The 16,830-nt window shown below is 42.9% G+C and overlaps 1 protein-coding gene across 1 annotated transcript in view; it reads left to right on the forward strand.

The window, feature by feature from the left end:
- Positions 1 to 16,830, forward strand: part of HEBP1 (heme binding protein 1) — a 39,724-nt gene that overhangs the window by 12,006 nt on the left and 10,888 nt on the right. The window contains exons 2-3 of the mRNA XM_005680810.3: positions 11,777 to 11,915; positions 14,510 to 14,690. Coding sequence (XP_005680867.2) covers positions 11,777 to 11,915; positions 14,510 to 14,690 — 320 coding nt within the window. The remainder of the gene's footprint in view (positions 1 to 11,776; positions 11,916 to 14,509; positions 14,691 to 16,830) is intronic.

A 16,830-nucleotide genomic window follows, 5' to 3' on the forward strand; every position in this document is an offset into this window, starting at 1 on the left:
TGCATGAGGGAATTGCTGTCACATTGGATGTTAAGTCTTGGCTACAAAATTCTGGCAAATAGTAGGACTGTTAAGCATACCTGAGGTAACACTGTCTATTGAAATCTTTTATGAGGCCCGATATGATTAGGAGAAGGAAGAGAAAAAGTGAATCTCTCCCGGTCTAAAGGGTATAAAGGTATATTAAAAAGCAATCTTGTAAATCAGTAAAAATAATGTGCCAATTTTGAGGAACAGTAGAAGGTGGTGGGATCCCTGGTTGTAATGCACCCATAGGTTTCATAGATGCATTAAGTTTTCTAAGGTCTGTTAAGAGATACCATTTGTTAGATTTCTTTTTTATGACAAAAATAGGAGAATTCCAAGGAGAGCAAGATTCCTCAATATGTTTTAATTCTAATTGTGTGTCTATAACCAGGAATGCTGAAGAAGCTGAAGTTGAACAGTTCAGTGAAGACCTACAAGAACCTTTTAGAACCTTTTAGAACTAACACCCAAAAAAGATGTTCTTTTCATTATAGGGGACTGGAATGCAAACCTAGGAAGTCAAGAAACACCTGGGGTAACAGGCAAATTTGGCCTTGGAATACAGAATGAAGCAGGGCAAGGTTAATAGAGTTTTGCCAAGAGAACACACTGGTCATAGCAAACACCCTCTTCCAACAACACAAGAGAAGAATCTACACATGGACATCACCAGATGGTCAACACCAAAATCAGATTGATTATATTCTTTGCAGCCAAAGATGGAGAAGCTCTATACAGTCAGCAAAAACAAGACGGGGAGCTGACTGTGCTCAGATCGTGAACACCTTATTGCCAAATTCAGACTTAAATTGAAGAAAGTAGGGAAAACCACTAGACCATTCAGGTATGACCTAAATCAAATCCCTATGATTATACAGTGGAAGTGAGAAATAGATTTAAGGGACTAGATCTGATAGATAGAGTGCCTGATGAACTATGAACGGAGGTTTGTGACATTGTACAGGAGGCAGGGATCAAGACCATCCCCATGGAAAAGAAATGCAAAAAAGCAAAATGGCTGTCTGGGGAGGCCTTACAAATAAATAGCTGTGAAAAGAAGAGAAGTGAAAAGCAAAGAAGAAAAGGAAAGATATAAGCATCTGAATGCAGAGTTCCAAAGAATAGCAAGGAGAGATAAGAAAGCCTTCCTCAGCCATCAATGCAAAGAAATAGAGGAAAACAATCAAATGGGAAAGATTAGAGACACCAAGGGAACATTTCATGCAAAGATGGGCTCCATAAAGGACAGAAATGGTATGGACCTAACAGAAGCAGAGGATATTAAGAGGTGGCAAGAATACACAGAAGAACTGTACAAAAAAGATCTTCATGACCCAGATAATCATGATGGTGTGATCACTCACCTAGAGCCAGACATCCTGGAATGTGAAGTCAAGTGAGCCTTAGGAAGCATCACTATGAACAAAACTAGGGGAGGTGATGGAATTCCAGTTGAGCTATTTCAAATCTTGAAAGATGATGCCGTGAAAGTGCTGCACTCAATATGCCAGCAAATTTGGAAAACTCGGCAGTGGCCACAGGACTGGAAAAGGTTAGTTTTCATTCCAATCCCAAAGAAAGCCAATGCCAAAGAATGCTCAAACTACTGCACAGTTGCACTCATCTCACATGCTAGTAAAGTAATGCTCAAAATTCTCCAAGTCAGGCTTCAGCAATACGTGAACCGTGAACTTCCAGATGGTCAAGCTGGTTTTAGAAAAGGCAGAGGAACCAGAGATCAAATGCCAACATCTGCTGGATCATGGAAAAACCAAGAGAGTTCCAGAAAACATCGATTTCTGCTTTCTTGACTATGCCAAAGCCTTTGACTGTGTGGATCACAATAAACTGTGGAAAATTCTGAAAGAGATGGAATACCAGACCAGCTGACCTGCCTCTTAAGAAACCTGTGTGCAGGTCAGGAAGCAACAGTTAGAACTAGACATGGAACAACAGACTGGTTCCAAATAGGAAAAGGAGTACGTCAAGGCTGTATATTGTCACCCTGCTTATTTAACTTATATGCAGAGTACATCATGAGAAACGCTGAGCTGGAAGAAGCACAAGCTGGAATCAAGATTGCCGGGAGAAATATCAATAACCTCAGATATGCAGATGACACCACCCTTATGGCAGAGAGTGAAGAGGAGCTAAAAAGCCTCTTGATGAAAGTGAAAGAGGAGAGTGAAAAAGTTGGATTAAAACTCAACATTCAGAAAACAAAGATCATAGCATCTGGTCCCATCACTTCATGGGCAATAGATGGAGAAACAGTGGGAACAGTGTCAGACTTTATTTTTCTGGGCTCCAAAATCACTGCAGATGGTGATTGCAGCCATGAAATTAAAAGACACTTACTCCTTGGAAGGAAAGTTATGACCAACGTAGACAGTGTATTCAAAAGCAGAGACATTACTTTGCCGACTAAGGTCCATCTAGTCAAGGCTATGGTTTTTCCTGTGGCCATGTATGGATGTGAGAGTTGGACTGTGAAGAAAGCTGATCACCAAAGAATTGATGCTTTTGAACTGTGGTGTTGGAGAAACTCTTGAGAGTCCCATGGACTGCAAGGAGATCCAGCCAGTCCATCCCAAAGAAGATCTTTCCTGGGTGTTCTTTGGAAGAACTGATGCTAAAGCTGAAAATCCAATACTTTGACCACCTCATGCGAAGAGTTGACTCATTGGAAAAAGACTCTGATGCTGGGAGGGATTGGGGGCAGGAGGAGAAGGGGACGACAGATGATGAGATGGCTGGATGGCATCACTGACTTGATGGATGTGAGTTTGAGTGAACTCCGGGAGTTGGTGATAGGGAGGCCTGGTGTGCTGCAATTCATGGGGTCACAAAGAGTCAGACACGACTGAGCGACTGAACTGAATTGAACTGAACTGAACTGATTCAGATACCAGTGATGTCCATAAGGATTTTTTGATCTGTATTGCCGAATCTGCCTGTCCGTACATTATTAGAGGAGTTAACAGAAATGTAAGGTAAAAGAAATAATTGAGCAATTTTGTCCCCCTTTTTGAATTGTCATAGAATCTGCGATGACGTCTGAATTTGAATCTCTCCTTTGTAATCTGAGTCAGTTATTCCAGGGTGAATAGTCATTCCTTTAGAAGTCAAACTAGACTGGCCAAGTAAAAGACCAAAGGTTTATGGGGGCAGGGGTCCAGAAAGTCCAGTAGGTATTTTAGAAGGGGCTGCTCGAGGGTAAAGGAAAAAATCATTTAAGGCTGGTATATTGACAGCAGGGAAAAGATACAGTTTGCCCCTGGTTTTTGTTGAAGGGGACCCTGGGGTGGGGCGTCCCCCGCTTGAAGTTTCCTGGAATAGGTTTTCTTTCAATATCAAATTTAGATTTACAGTCTTCGGCCCAATGCATTCCGCTATGGCAGCAAGGGCAAATTTTTGTAGGTTTTTTATTAGCCTTCTTAGGGCAGTCCCTTTCTAAATGGTATTTATCTCCACACGTAAAGCATCGTTCATTTTCCTTTCTAAAGGTAGCAGCCATTGTCTCAGCTAGCATTTGCATCTTTTGAGTTTCTGAATTTAGATTGCAATAAGCCTTCAAATAATCAGTAGTAGTCCCAGTCTCATGAATCGGAAAGATAGCTTTTTGACATTTCTGATTTGTATTTTCATAAGCAAGTAATTTCTCTAGCTGTTTTTTTGGTTTCTTCTCCAATTACAATACGGGAAATAGCGGTTTCTAATCTAGCTAAAAAATCAGCATAACTTTCATTAAGTCCTTGTAATATTTTAGTGTAGCTACCTGTAGGCTCTTCTTGAGGAGTAATTCGATCCCAAGCTTCAAGGGCTACTGTTTTTCATTGTTCATGCAATAAGGGAGGCCATTGTGTTTGAGCTTCTATGGTATCAAATTGTCTGGTGCCAGTTAACATTTCAAAAATAATTTGGTTTTGGGGACTGCCAGCTCGAGCATTGCCAGTTTTGCCAGTTTTGTTGTCAAAGAACATCTTAGGAGAGTCGTTATTAGAATCATTAGGGTCTAACAAAGGAAGACTTCTGGATTCGTGCCTGCTGGCAGAGGAGGAGCATTTGGAGCAGCCGGGGCAGGGCTAGTAGGAAAATTTTAAAATATTTTATGTTGTTCTAATTGGGCCTTTTGTAAAGTTTCATCATCTAATTCATATTCATATTCACTTATTCATAATAAGTGTTCTGTCTGTTGTCAAATATCATGAAGGCTTGAATTTACCTTGAAATGGCAGAATTACAGCTTTAATGAGAGCCCATAGGGGCCAGAAATCAACTGGAATATTTTTTCCCTGCCTGGTGGCTCGTTCAACATTTTCTTTGACCTGGTGCCAGATTTGTAAGTCAAAATTCCTCCATCAGGGAACCAAGGATTACATTTTAACCACTGTTTGAAAGCAAGCCTCTATTCATTGGTGCAAAACCAAAAGTCTGTGACCTTTAAACAAATGGTGAAGTAAAGTAGAGAAACGATGGGGCTTTCTAGCCATTTGATCCGTGTCTTAGTACTTACCGACCTCAATAGGTCCTGACCTCAGTAAGCCTGGAGTCACTCTGTCTGAAATGCCACATATGCCAGTGTCCCTGTTCTGGGCGCCACTTATTGGGATCCTTAAATGGACTAGAACCTGGTGGTCCAGAGTTGACGATAAGAAAGTGAAAGAGAGCCAGAGGGAGGGGGAGAGAGAGAGAGAGGAAGAAAGAAAGAAAGACGGGGACCCAAACTCTGATGGAGCAAAGGTGCTTTAATGATCTTTCTGTGAGTACGTATAGGCTGTTGTTCAAGAAATTTCTTTCGACAGTGATAAAGATCAGAAAACCAAACATATAGCAACTGTTACCAAGGGAACAAGGGGTTAATAATGGTCACAAGGGCAGGAGACAATCCATATCTCAAGAAAGGGGATCGGGACTAAGCAGTTTTGTTGTAAAGAGAATGTTTACTGAAGGAGATTCAAGCCTGTCTCACATAATGACCTCAGTCCTGGGAGCAGCTTGCTGTTCCACTAGTTTCTGACGACAGAAACTGATAGGGAACAGAGGATTTATGAGAAACAGCACGTAGGAATCCTGTTAAACATTCCCTGACAAGGTGGCAAGGGGAAAAACCAGCCTTGCAAAGGGTCTTGCAGATCTTATTACAAAAGGCATTCTTTCAACATCTCTGTCTGGGACTTGACTGTGGTTCCCACTGAATGTTGAAAACTGGTGTTTGTGGCCACTGGCTGGAATCCTCATCTAGTAACTGGGAGCATGAGCTAGCTGAATGCCCCCAGGAAGGGGCATTATTTTGTTCAATGTAGCAAGGAAAGGCACTGAAGGTGTTAAATTTGAAGAACCAAATGTGCTAACAGTGTTAACTTAGATGCTTTATTTTCTGCAGAAATAGAACCTATTTAAATTCAGCTCGCTGGAGAACCAGAGTAGTTGGATAATATCCATCTCTCAAACCTGAATTTTCATAGTGATCCAGCGGTTCCAGTGAGAAGTTGTAGACATAGATGCTGTGAAAACAGGGGGTACGTGTTGGAGAACCTCCTTCAGACAGTGTGATGCAGCCTTCCTCCAAGACACATAGAGTTAGGCTAAGTGCTCATTCTCCAGCCATCTATGGTTGCCGAATTCCTTATCATTAGAGTAAAGCCAGGTTTCACCCCCACAGCCTCCTTTTCCACGTATCCTTATAGAGACCCTGCTATATATATTAAAGACATGGTCCTCAATGCTGAGAAATAACAGTGGTAAACAATTCAGACAGTCCCTGACCCCATGGGGCTTATGGTTGCCAGTAGAAATTAAACATGTTATTATTCCATTACAATTTCCATTCTAATTATATTCCAATGCTGCTCAGTTGCTAAGTCATGTTGGATTCTTTGTGACCCCACGGACTGCAGCACACCAGGCTTCCCTGTCCTTCACCATCTCCCAGAGTTTGGTCAAATTCATGTCCGTTGAGTCAGTGATGCTATCTAATCATCTCATCTTCTGTCGCCGCCTTCTGCTTTTGCCTTCAATCTTTCGCAACATCAGGGTCTTTTTCAGTGAGTCAAATCCCCTTCAGGGATTAGAGCCTTGTCGTGGCGAAGGGACTTGCCTAACTCAGTGAAGCTATGAGCCATGCTGTACAGGGCCACCCAAGACAGACAAGTCATAATGAAGAGTTCTGACAAAACACGGCCCACTGGAGGTGTAAAAGGTGAACCACTCCAGTATTCTTGCCATGAGAACTCAAAGAACAAAAGGCAGAATATCATGGGGCATCTGTTTTAAACTGGGATCCTCTCTGAGGAAGTGACTTTTTAGGTTGAGACCTGTTGGATGAGTAGGAGTTCATCACGCAGAGAAAGGAAGGGAATCCCCCAGGCAGAGGGAGAGGCGGATACAGAGGCTCTGCAGGAATGACCTGCATGGACAAAAATAGCAGAAGGCCAATGAGGAGGTGCTCTAGCGTGGCTGGCGAGATAGGTAGACACTCGGTGGTGCCTGAGCCATCATAGGAAAGAGCTTGGTGAATGACAGCTTTTAGGTGGGGGATTCATGAACAGGATCAATTTATATAGAATGCTCTGTATACATTCCCAGGTGGTGCAGGTGGCGAAGAATCCGCCTGCCATGCAGGAGACTCAGGAGACTTGCCAGGGTTCAATTTCTGGGTCAGGAAGATCTGGAGGAGCACGTGGCAACCCACTCCAGTGTTCTTGCCTGGAGAACCCCATGGACAGAGGAGCCTGGCGGGCTGCAGTCCTTGGGGTTGCATAGCGTCAGACACGACTGAGCACACAGCAGCACAAGTATCGTTCCCTGGGCAACACAGCCTCATTCACAGCTGTGGTTACCCCGCCCTGGCTGAGCTCCGGACCTGTTTGTCCAACTATACAGTGGACTGCTTGCTTGTCATAAGAGGCAAATGAACTGATGGATTTGTAAGCACCCTTCCAGCTCTTACTGGAGAGAGCTGGTCATTGGTTTCTCCATTTGCAAGAGAAGGAACCGCACTGAATGACTTTTGATGCCCTTGATCTGAGTTTGACGTGGGCCTACAGATGTCAGTCAGAAATACCTACCTCTGTACCTAAACAGAGAGGCTGAAAAACACTCACTTCATCCCCCATGGAGCATACAGCCTTGTGACAAGTGTTAAACCACTGAGTGAAAGTCGCTCAGTCATGTCTGACTCTTTGTGACGCCATGGACTATACAATCCATGGACTTCTCTAGGCCAGAATACTGGAGAGGGTAGCCTTTCCCTTCTCCAGTTGATCTTCCTGACCCAGGAATTGTGCTGGGGTCTCCTGCATTGCAGGCAGATTCTTTACCAACTGAGCTATCGGGAAAGCCCCTAGACCAGAGTCTGGGGCTTTAAATTCTGGTTCCTAGTTTCAAATGCTTAACAGCTGTATGTTGTTGTTCAGTCACTAAATCATGTCTGACTCTTTGCGACCCCATGAACGGCAGCCTGCCAGGCCTCCCTGACCATCACCAACTCCCGGAGTCCATCCAAAGCCATGTCCATCAAGTCAGTGATGCTCCACTCATCTCATCCTCTGTCATCCCCTTCTCCTCCTGCCCTCAATCTTTCCCAGCATCAGGGTCTTTTCAGATGAGTCAGTTCTTCACATGAGGTGGCCAAAGTACTGGAGTTTCAGCTTCAACATCAGTCCTTCCAAAGAACACCCAGGAAAGATCTCCTTTAGAATGGACTGGTTGGATCTCCTTGCAGTCCAAGGGACTCTCAAGAGTCTTCTCCAACACCACAGTTCAGAAGCATCAATTCTTTGGCATTCATCTTTGTTTATAGTCCAACTCTCACATCCATACATGACCACTGGAAAAACCATAGCCTTGACTAGACGGACCTTTGTTGGCAAAGTAACATCTCTGCTTTTGAATATGCTGTCTAGGTTGGTCATAACTTTCCTTCCAAGGAGTAAGCGTTTTTTAATTTCATGGCTGCAATCACCATCTGCAGTGATTTTGGAGCCCAGAAAAATAAAGTCTGACACTGTTTCCACTGTTTCTCCATCTATTTGCCATGAGGTGATGGGACCGGATGCCATCATCTTAGTTTTCTGAATGTTGAGCTTTAAGCCAACATTTTCACTCTCCTCTTCCACTTTCATCAAGAGGCTCTTGAGTTCTTCACTTTCTGCTATAAGGGTGGTGTCATCTGCATATCTGAGGTTATTGATGTTTCTCCCGGCAATCTTGATTCCAGCTTGTGCTTTCTCCAGCCCAGTGTTTCTCATGATGTACTCTGCATATAAGTTAAATAATCAGGGTACAATATATAGCTTTGACGTACTCCTTTTCCTATTTGGAACCAGTCTGTTGTTCCATGTCCAGTTCTAACTGTTGCTTCCTGACCTGCATACAGATTTCTCAAGAGGCGGGTCAGGTGGTCTGGTATTCCCATCTCTTTCAGAATTTTCCACAGCTGATTGTGATCCACACAGTCAAAGGCTTTGGCATAGTCAATAAAGCAGAAATAGATGTTTTTCTGGAACTCCCCTGCTTTTTCGATGATCCAGCAGATGTTGGCAATTTGATCTCTGGTTCTTCTACCTTTTCTAAAACCAGCTTGACCATCTGGAAGTTCACGGTTCACGTACTGCTGAAGCCTGACTTGGAGAATTTTAAGCATCACTTTACTAGCGTGTGAGATGAGTGCAATTGTGTGGTAGTTTGAGCATTCTTTGGCATTGCCTTTCTTTGGGATTGGAATGAAAACTGACCTTTTCCAGTCCTGTGGCCACTGCTGAGTTTTCCAAATTTGCTGGCATATTGAGTGCAGCACTTTCACAGTATCATCTTTCAGGATTTGAAATAGCTCAACTGGAATTTCATCACCTCTACTAGCTTTGTTCATAGTGATACTTCCTAAGGCCCACTTGACTTCACATTCCAGGATGTCTGGCTCTAGGTGAGTGATCACACCATCGTGATTATCTAGGCTGTGAAGATCTTTTTTGTACAGTTCTTCTGTGTATTCTTGCCACCTCTTCTTAATATCTTCTGCTTCTGTTAGGTCCCTACCATTTCTGTCCTTTATTGTGCCAATCTTTACATGAAATGTTCCCTTGGTATCTCTAATTTTCTTGAAGAGATCTCTAGTGTTTCCCATTCTATTGTTTTCCTCTATTTCTTTGCATTGATCGCTGAGGAAGGCTTTCTTATCTCTCCTTGCTATTCTTTGGAACTCTGCAGTCAAATGGGTATAATATCTTTCCTTTTCTCCTTTGCTTTTGGCTTCCCTTCTTTTCACAGCTATTTGTAAGGCCTCCTCAGACAGCCATTTTGCTTTTTTGCATTTCTTTTTCTTGGGTATGATCTTGATTCCTATCTCCTGTACAATGTCACGAACCTCCATCCATAGTTCATCAGGCACTCTGTCTATCAGATCTAGTCCCTTAAATCTATTTCTCATTTCCACTGTATAGTCATAAGAGATTTGATTTAGGTCATACCTGAATGGTCTAGTGGTTTTCCCTACTTTCTTCAACTTAAGTCTGAATTTAGCAATAAGGCATTCATGATCTGAGCCACAGTCAGCTGCCCATCTTATTTTTGCTGACTGTATAGAGCTTCTCCATCTTTGTCTGCAAAGAATATAATCAATATGATTTCAGTGTTGAAAAAGAATATATATATATATATGTCTGAATCATTATGCTGTACACTTGAAACTAACACAACATTGTAAATTGACTATACTCCATAAAAAAAGAAAAGGCATGTATCATCATGCATCCAGTCCATAAGGGTAAAGTGTTATTTTGTGAAACTTTGCTTCAGACACATATGTCCATGATAGGGCATGATGTAAAAATGGATTTCTTGTTCTGGATTCTGGGGTTTTTTTTTAGTTTGGAAGCACTGCTCTACTGTATGTTTGGGAATGCAAAATTATATCGTGTTTGTGTGTGTGTGCTCGGTCTTGTCTGACTCTTTGCATCCCCATGGACTGTAGTCCTCCAGGCTCTTCTGTCCATGGGATTCTGCAGGCAAGAATACTGGAGTGGGTTGTCATTTTCTTCTCCAGGGGATCTTCCCAAGCCAGGGGTTGAACCGATGTCTTAGGTCTCCTGCATTGCCAGGCACGTTCTTTACCAGTTGAGCCACCAGGGAAGCCCAATATCATAGTGAGACGTCAAAGGGCAAGGAGGAGGAAGAAGGCTGGAGGAGAGCTGTGTGGGTCTGTAGGGTAAAGATAATGACTTGAGCACAGAGACTCAATGCAGGAAGAGATCACTGCCAAGGAGGAAGTTTTGAAGGGGAAATGACAGTGCAGCTGATTTCTCAGGGGATGTGCTTAGTGAGCCGGGCTGGGAAGAGGAGTCGTGACTGGGAGTACAGTGCGAACAGAGCTACTCTGATTCTTCTTGAAAGGCAGTCCTGCTACTAGTTTGAGGCCACTCTTGGGGCCTCAGAGTTTTGTGGGATTGTCATTGTAGTTGTTTGTTTCCTCCTTTGCCATTTTGCTTTCTCTTTTCCTGTGTGCATGCGTGCTCAATCGCAAAGTCATATCCAACTATTGGCGACCCCCGTGGACTGTTGCATGCCAGGCTCCTCTGTTCCTGGAATTGTCCCAGCAAGAAAACTGGAGTGGGTTGCCATTTCCTCCTCCAGGGGTCTTCCCAACCCAGAGATCAAACCCTGGTCTCCTGTGTCTCCTGCACTGGTCGGCAGATTCTTTACCCTTGAGCCACCTGGGAAGTCCTCTCTTTCCCTAGACCTCTTATTATTCAGATGTTGGATCTCTTGGCGTGATCCTTTTCCTTTTCTGTTTTCTACATCTTTGCCTTTTTACTTGACTTTCTAAAATATTTCCTTCAATTTTATCTTCCAACCTTTCTACCGAATTTTTTCACCTCTGTTATATTTTTAATTTCCCAGAGCTCTTTGATCTCAGACCATTCTGTTTTTACAGCATTCTGGGGCTGTTCTGGGTGGTTTGGGATGTAATATCTTCTATTATTTCTCTGAGAATGTTGATTATATGAGGTTTCATGTTCTTGATAAGGCATGATGTAAAAATATTTCTTGTTATGGATTGTGATTTTCTTTTTAAGTTTGAAGGCACTGCTTTACAATATGGCAAAGGGTGAAACCAATACAACGCCAATCCCACAAAACTCTGAGGCCCCAAGACTAGACTCAATCTAGTAGCAGGTGTGTAATTCAAGAAGAATCAGAGTAATTCAGTTCACAGTGCACTCCCAGACGTGACTCCTCTTCCCAGCCTGTCTCACTAAGCGACACCCCCGTGCCCCTGAGAAATCAGCTGCCCTGTCACTTCCTCCCAAATGCTTCCTCGTTGGCAGCAATCCCCTCTCTGCTGTCTCTAGGTCTGTAAGAACTCTCAGAGTCCATTTCTTATGGTCCTTCATACTCCGGCCTGTCTCTTCCACTGTCACCAGAGTTGGGCTCATTATGGAAAGTTCCTTAGCAGCTTGTGCCTCTTGTAACTGGACTTTTACTGCTTGTAGGGGCTTCCCTGGTGACTCAGATGGTAAAGAATCTGCCTGCAATGTGGGAGACCTAGGATCGATCTCTGAGTCAGGAAGATCCCCTGGAGAAAGGAATAGCTACCCATACCAGTTTTCTTGTCTGGAGAATTCCCTGGACAGAGGCTACAGTCCCCTGGGTCACAAAGAGTCGGACACGACTGAGTGACTAACACTCTGAGAGTCATCACAGGTTGCTCCCCTACACCTCTTCAGTGCTGTGCCTTCTCTGCCTCCAGGGAGATGTCTGCTACGAGGAGAGGGCCTGTGAAGGCGGGAAGTTTGCCACAGTGGAAGTGACAGATAAGCCTGTGGATGAGGCTCTGAGGGAGGCAATGCCGAAAGTCATGAAGTATGTGGGAGGCTCCAACGATAAGGGTGAGTGTCCCTGAAGGATGGGCTCCGGTCACGCGGGCCAGTGCTGCAGCCTCACGTCATCGATGGAAAACACAGGAAGGGCCCCCAAGACGCCTGTCACTTCCTGTTTCGGTGTCATGTGACCTTGCTGCACTGTGTGGGCAGGGGGGCTCTGGGGAGACCTGCTGACTTCATGCCCGCCCAGTAGCCCTGAGTTCATGCTTCTCTCCCCTGTATGAAGACACACGCTTTGTTTGTTTGTTCATTTGTTATTTTTTTAACATTACAGTGCTTTTCTTTGGATTGGTGAACTGGGTAAGGTGTGTCCGTGGTAAGCCAGGCCACAGAACAAAGCCAACCTCTGACTTGAGACCCGGCCGAAAATCTCATCAGCCCCCTAGTAGCTCAGATTCTGTGGGGTTCTGAAGATCAGTGAGTGATGAGCGTGGCTGGTCCCCAGCTCTGTTCTGGAAAATGAAGAGCCTGAGAGTTCTTAGTCCCCTTCTGAAACACTTGACAGTCCATGGGGATTCCCTGGCGGTCCAGTGGTTAATACTTAGTGGTTAATACTTAGTGCTCTCACTGCTGGGGTCCAGGATTTGATCCTGGGTCAGGGAACTAAGATCCTGCAAGCCACATGGCATGGTCTAATAATAATAATAAGACCTGGTAGTCCATGCTGGCTGCCTCCCTGTTTTTATGATAAAATGAGAGGCCTGAAGTTTCAGTGTACCTGTTTGCAAGTAAACCATATTTAAACAGGAATTTAACACTTAAGGGCTTCCCTTGTGGCTCAGCTGGTAAAGAATACACCCACAATGTGGGAGACCTAAGTTTGATCCCTGGGTTGGGAAGATCCCCTGGAGAACGAAAAGGCTCCCTGCTCAAGTATTCTGGCCTGGAGAATTCCATGGACTGTATAGTCCAGGGGTCAAAAAGAGTCAGACACGACTGAGCAACTTTCATTTAACTCTTAAGCTCTCTAACTTGGCCTGCACTTTAGAATCAGTACAAACCCAAAATGGTTCCGAGTACAAGATGAAAAAAAAATGTGTTTAATATTTAGGATATATCTCAAGTTGATAAATGAGAAAGAAGCTCGTATTAAGCTTAGTAATATTTGCTAGAACCAAAGAAATCAGGCTTTGGACATAAGTTGACCAGTAGGACACGAAGAAGTCTTTTTCTTCTTAGCACTGTCATAAGTTTTCTTCAGAAGAAAATATGTGTAAAAATTATAAATTCATCAAACATTTTTGAAAATAACAAAACAGCACCCCAGTCCATCTTTTCTAATGTAATCATTGTCATCTTTGAATGTATTTTCAGGGCTTTTTAATAGGTTTTTAAAATGTAATCATCTTGGTGGCTCAGATGGTAAAGAATCTGCCCACAATGCAGGAGACCCAGTTTCAATCCCTAGGTCAGGAAGATCCCCTGGAGTAGCAAATAGCAACCCACTCCAGTATGCTTGTCTGGAGAATTCCATAGACAGAGGAGCCTGATGGGCTACAGTGCATGGAGTTGCAGAGTTGGGCATGACTGAGCGACTCACACACAATATGTAATCATAGTGTTTGTGCAATATATCCTGTTTCTGTTCCTTATTTCATAATTATTTTCCACTGTAGCTAACTAGTCCTAAGCATGACTGTTCATAGCTAAATTGTATTGCATCATGTGCCTATGATTTACTTAGACATATTCCTCTTTTGAACATATCTCAGTTTTTCACAATTATAATTCTGCTGCAAGGAAAATCCTATTCCCTAAATAGCCTTTTACATATTTTAGATTATTTCATTAAAATCAACAATTATGACTTCTCTGGTAGTATAGTGGTTAAGAATGCAACTTGCCAGTACAGGCAAGTGGGGTGCCATGGGGCGGCTAAGCCCGTGCACAACAGCTACTGCAGCTCGTGTGCCCAGAGCCCGTGCTCTGCAACAAGACAAGCCCCTACAATGAGAAGCCTGAGCATCGCCACTAGAGAGCAGCCCCCACTCTCTGCAACTAGAGAAAGCCCGTGCACAGCAGTGAAGACCCAACACAGCCAAAAATGGAAAATAGAAAATCAGCAATTAGACAGGAAGTACTCCGTTGTTGTTTAGTCGCTCGGTTGTTGTTTAGTCGCTAAGTTGTGTCCGATTCTTTTGCAACCCCGTGGACTGTAGCCCACGAGGATCCTCTGTCCATGGAATTTCCCAGGCAAGAATATTGGACTGGGCTGCTGGGGCATCTTCTCCAGGTACCTTCTCCAGGGGATCTTCCCGACCCAGGGGTCAAACATGCATCTCCTGCATTGGCAGGTGGATTCTTTACCACTGTACCACCTGGGAAGTAATTGGGTACTGATATATTTATAGTCTTGATATATATTGTGAAATAATTTTTTTCCAGACAAGTTTGAATCACTACCTTCCTACCTCTAGTATGTACAATTAAGAGGTACTTTATATGTGTGTGTTGATACTAATCCCTGAAATGCCTATTATAAATTTCAAGAACAACAAATATTGTCTTGAAAGAAGAATGAGACCAGCAGATGGTCCATGGGCCTGAGTAGGTTCTATCTCTAAAACCCATGTCTCTCTGTGGGGGTTTTGTGTTTCCAGGACTCGGAATGGGGATGACAGTTCCTATTTCCTTTGCTGTGTTCCCCAGTGACGATGGGAACCTACAGAATAGATTAAAAGTCTGGTTCCGGATTCCAAACAAGTTTCAAAGCGACCCGCCGGCTCCCAGCGATGACAGCATTAAGATCGAAGACAGGGAAGGCATCACTGTCTATTCCACGTAAGGAGACAATTCTTCGGTCATCTAAGGGTAGCACTTGATTTCCATAATCACTTCTTGAATAATCTTCCATGAACATTTGCATTTAAATTATTTTTTTCCAGTTTTGAGCTATGACTGATATATAATATTGCATTAAAGTGTACAACATAATGCTTTGATTACATATTTATGAAATGATTACCAATGGAAGTTAGCATCTTTCATTTGACAAAATTCCAAATCTTTTTCCTGAGATGAGAAATCTTAAGATCTACTCTCTTAAAAAAAAAAAGATCCACTCTCTTAGTAACTCTCAAACATGTAGCGCAACATACAGTATGGTTAACTCGAGTCACTTTGCTATACCTTATATCCTCAGAGCTAATTTATTTTATAGCAGGATGTTTCTACCTTTTGACCACCTTTACCCGTATCTCCCACCCCCTCACCTCCCCACCCTATGGCAACCACCAGTCTGTTCTGTGTGTATATGAGTTCAAACTTTTTTTTTAATTCCACATATAAGTGAGATAATACAGTATTCCCCTATCTCTGTCTGTCCTATTTCATTTAGCATGATGCCTTCAAAGTTAATCCATATCATCACAAAAGGCAAGATTTCCTTCTTTATATGGCTGCATAATATTTCATTGTACATATATTCCACATCTTCTTTATCCATTCATCTGTCTGTTCAGTTCAGTTCAGTTCAGTCGCTCAATCGTGTCCGACTCTTTGGACCCCATGAATCGCAGCACGCCAGGCCTTCCTGTCCATCACCAGCTCCCGGAATTCACTCAGACTCGCATCCATCGAGTCCGTGATGCCATCCAGCCATCTCATCCTCTATTGTCCCCTTCTCCTCCTGCCCCCAATCCCTCCCAGCATCAGAGTCTTTTCCAATGAGTCAACACTTCGCATGAGGTGGCCAAAGTACTGGAGTTTCAGCTTTAGCATCATTCCTTCCAAAGAACACCCAGGGATGATCTCCTTTAGAATGGACTGGTTGGATCCCCTTGCAGTCCAAGGGACTCTCAAAAGTCTTGGCTGTTGGTAAATTGGCACTCCTTTGAACATAGGGGAGCCACTATCTCTTCAAGTTAGTGGTTTCATTTCCTTCAAATATATACCCAGAAGTGGAATTGCTCAATCATGTGGTTCTATTTTTAATTTTTTTGAGGAACTTCCATACTGTTTTCCATAATGGCTGCACTAATTTACATTCCCACCAGCTTTACACAAGGATTCCCTTTTCTCTACACTTGTTACTTCTTGTCTTTTTCATAGTAGCCATTCTAACAAATGTGAAGTGACGTTTCGTTGTGGCTTTGATTTGCATTCCCCTGCTGACGAGTGATGTTGAACACCTTATTATATACCTTTTGCCCATTTGTATGTCTTCTTTGGAAAAACGTCTATTCAGATCCTCTGCCCATTTTTTTAGTTAGATTGTTTGGAGTTTTTTAGTCTCAAGTTATAGGAGTTTTTACCATATACTGGATATTAACCCATTACATATATATGATTTGCAAACAGTTTCTCCTGCTTAACAGTTTGCCTTTTTCCTTTGCTGTGCAGAAGCTTATTAGTTTGATGTAGTCTCACTTGTTTAGTTTTGCTTTTGTTGCCTGTGTTTTCGGTGTCAAATACCAAAAAAAAAAAAAAAATCATTGTCAAGACTCGTGTCAAGGAGGCTACCCTCTATGGCTTCTTCTAGGAATTTTACAGTTTCAGGTCTTATGTTCAAGTCTTTTATGTACTTTGAGTTGATTTTTGTGTATGGTATAAAATAGTGGTCCAGGGCCTTGCCTGGTGGTCCATTGGTTAAGTCTTGATGCTTCCATTGCAGGGAACATGAGTTTGATCCCTGGTGGGGGAACTAAGATTCCACACGCCACACAGTGTGGGCAAAAGTTAAAAAAAAAAAAGTGGTCCATTTTCAGTATTTTGTATTTGACTGTCCAGTTTTCCTAACACCATTTACTGAAGAGACTGTCCTTTCCCTGTTGTACATTCTCAGCTCTTTTGTTAAAAATTAGTTGGCCATATATGCATAGGTTTATTTTGGGGTGTTCTATTCTGGTCCATTGATCTATGAATGTGTTTTTATGTCAATATCATACTGTTTTGATAATGATAGCTTTGTAATATAGCCTTG

The sequence above is a fragment of the Capra hircus genome, chromosome 5 (assembly GCF_001704415.2).
Source record: "Capra hircus breed San Clemente chromosome 5, ASM170441v1, whole genome shotgun sequence".
In the NCBI taxonomy this organism is placed as follows: Eukaryota; Metazoa; Chordata; class Mammalia; order Artiodactyla; family Bovidae; genus Capra; species Capra hircus.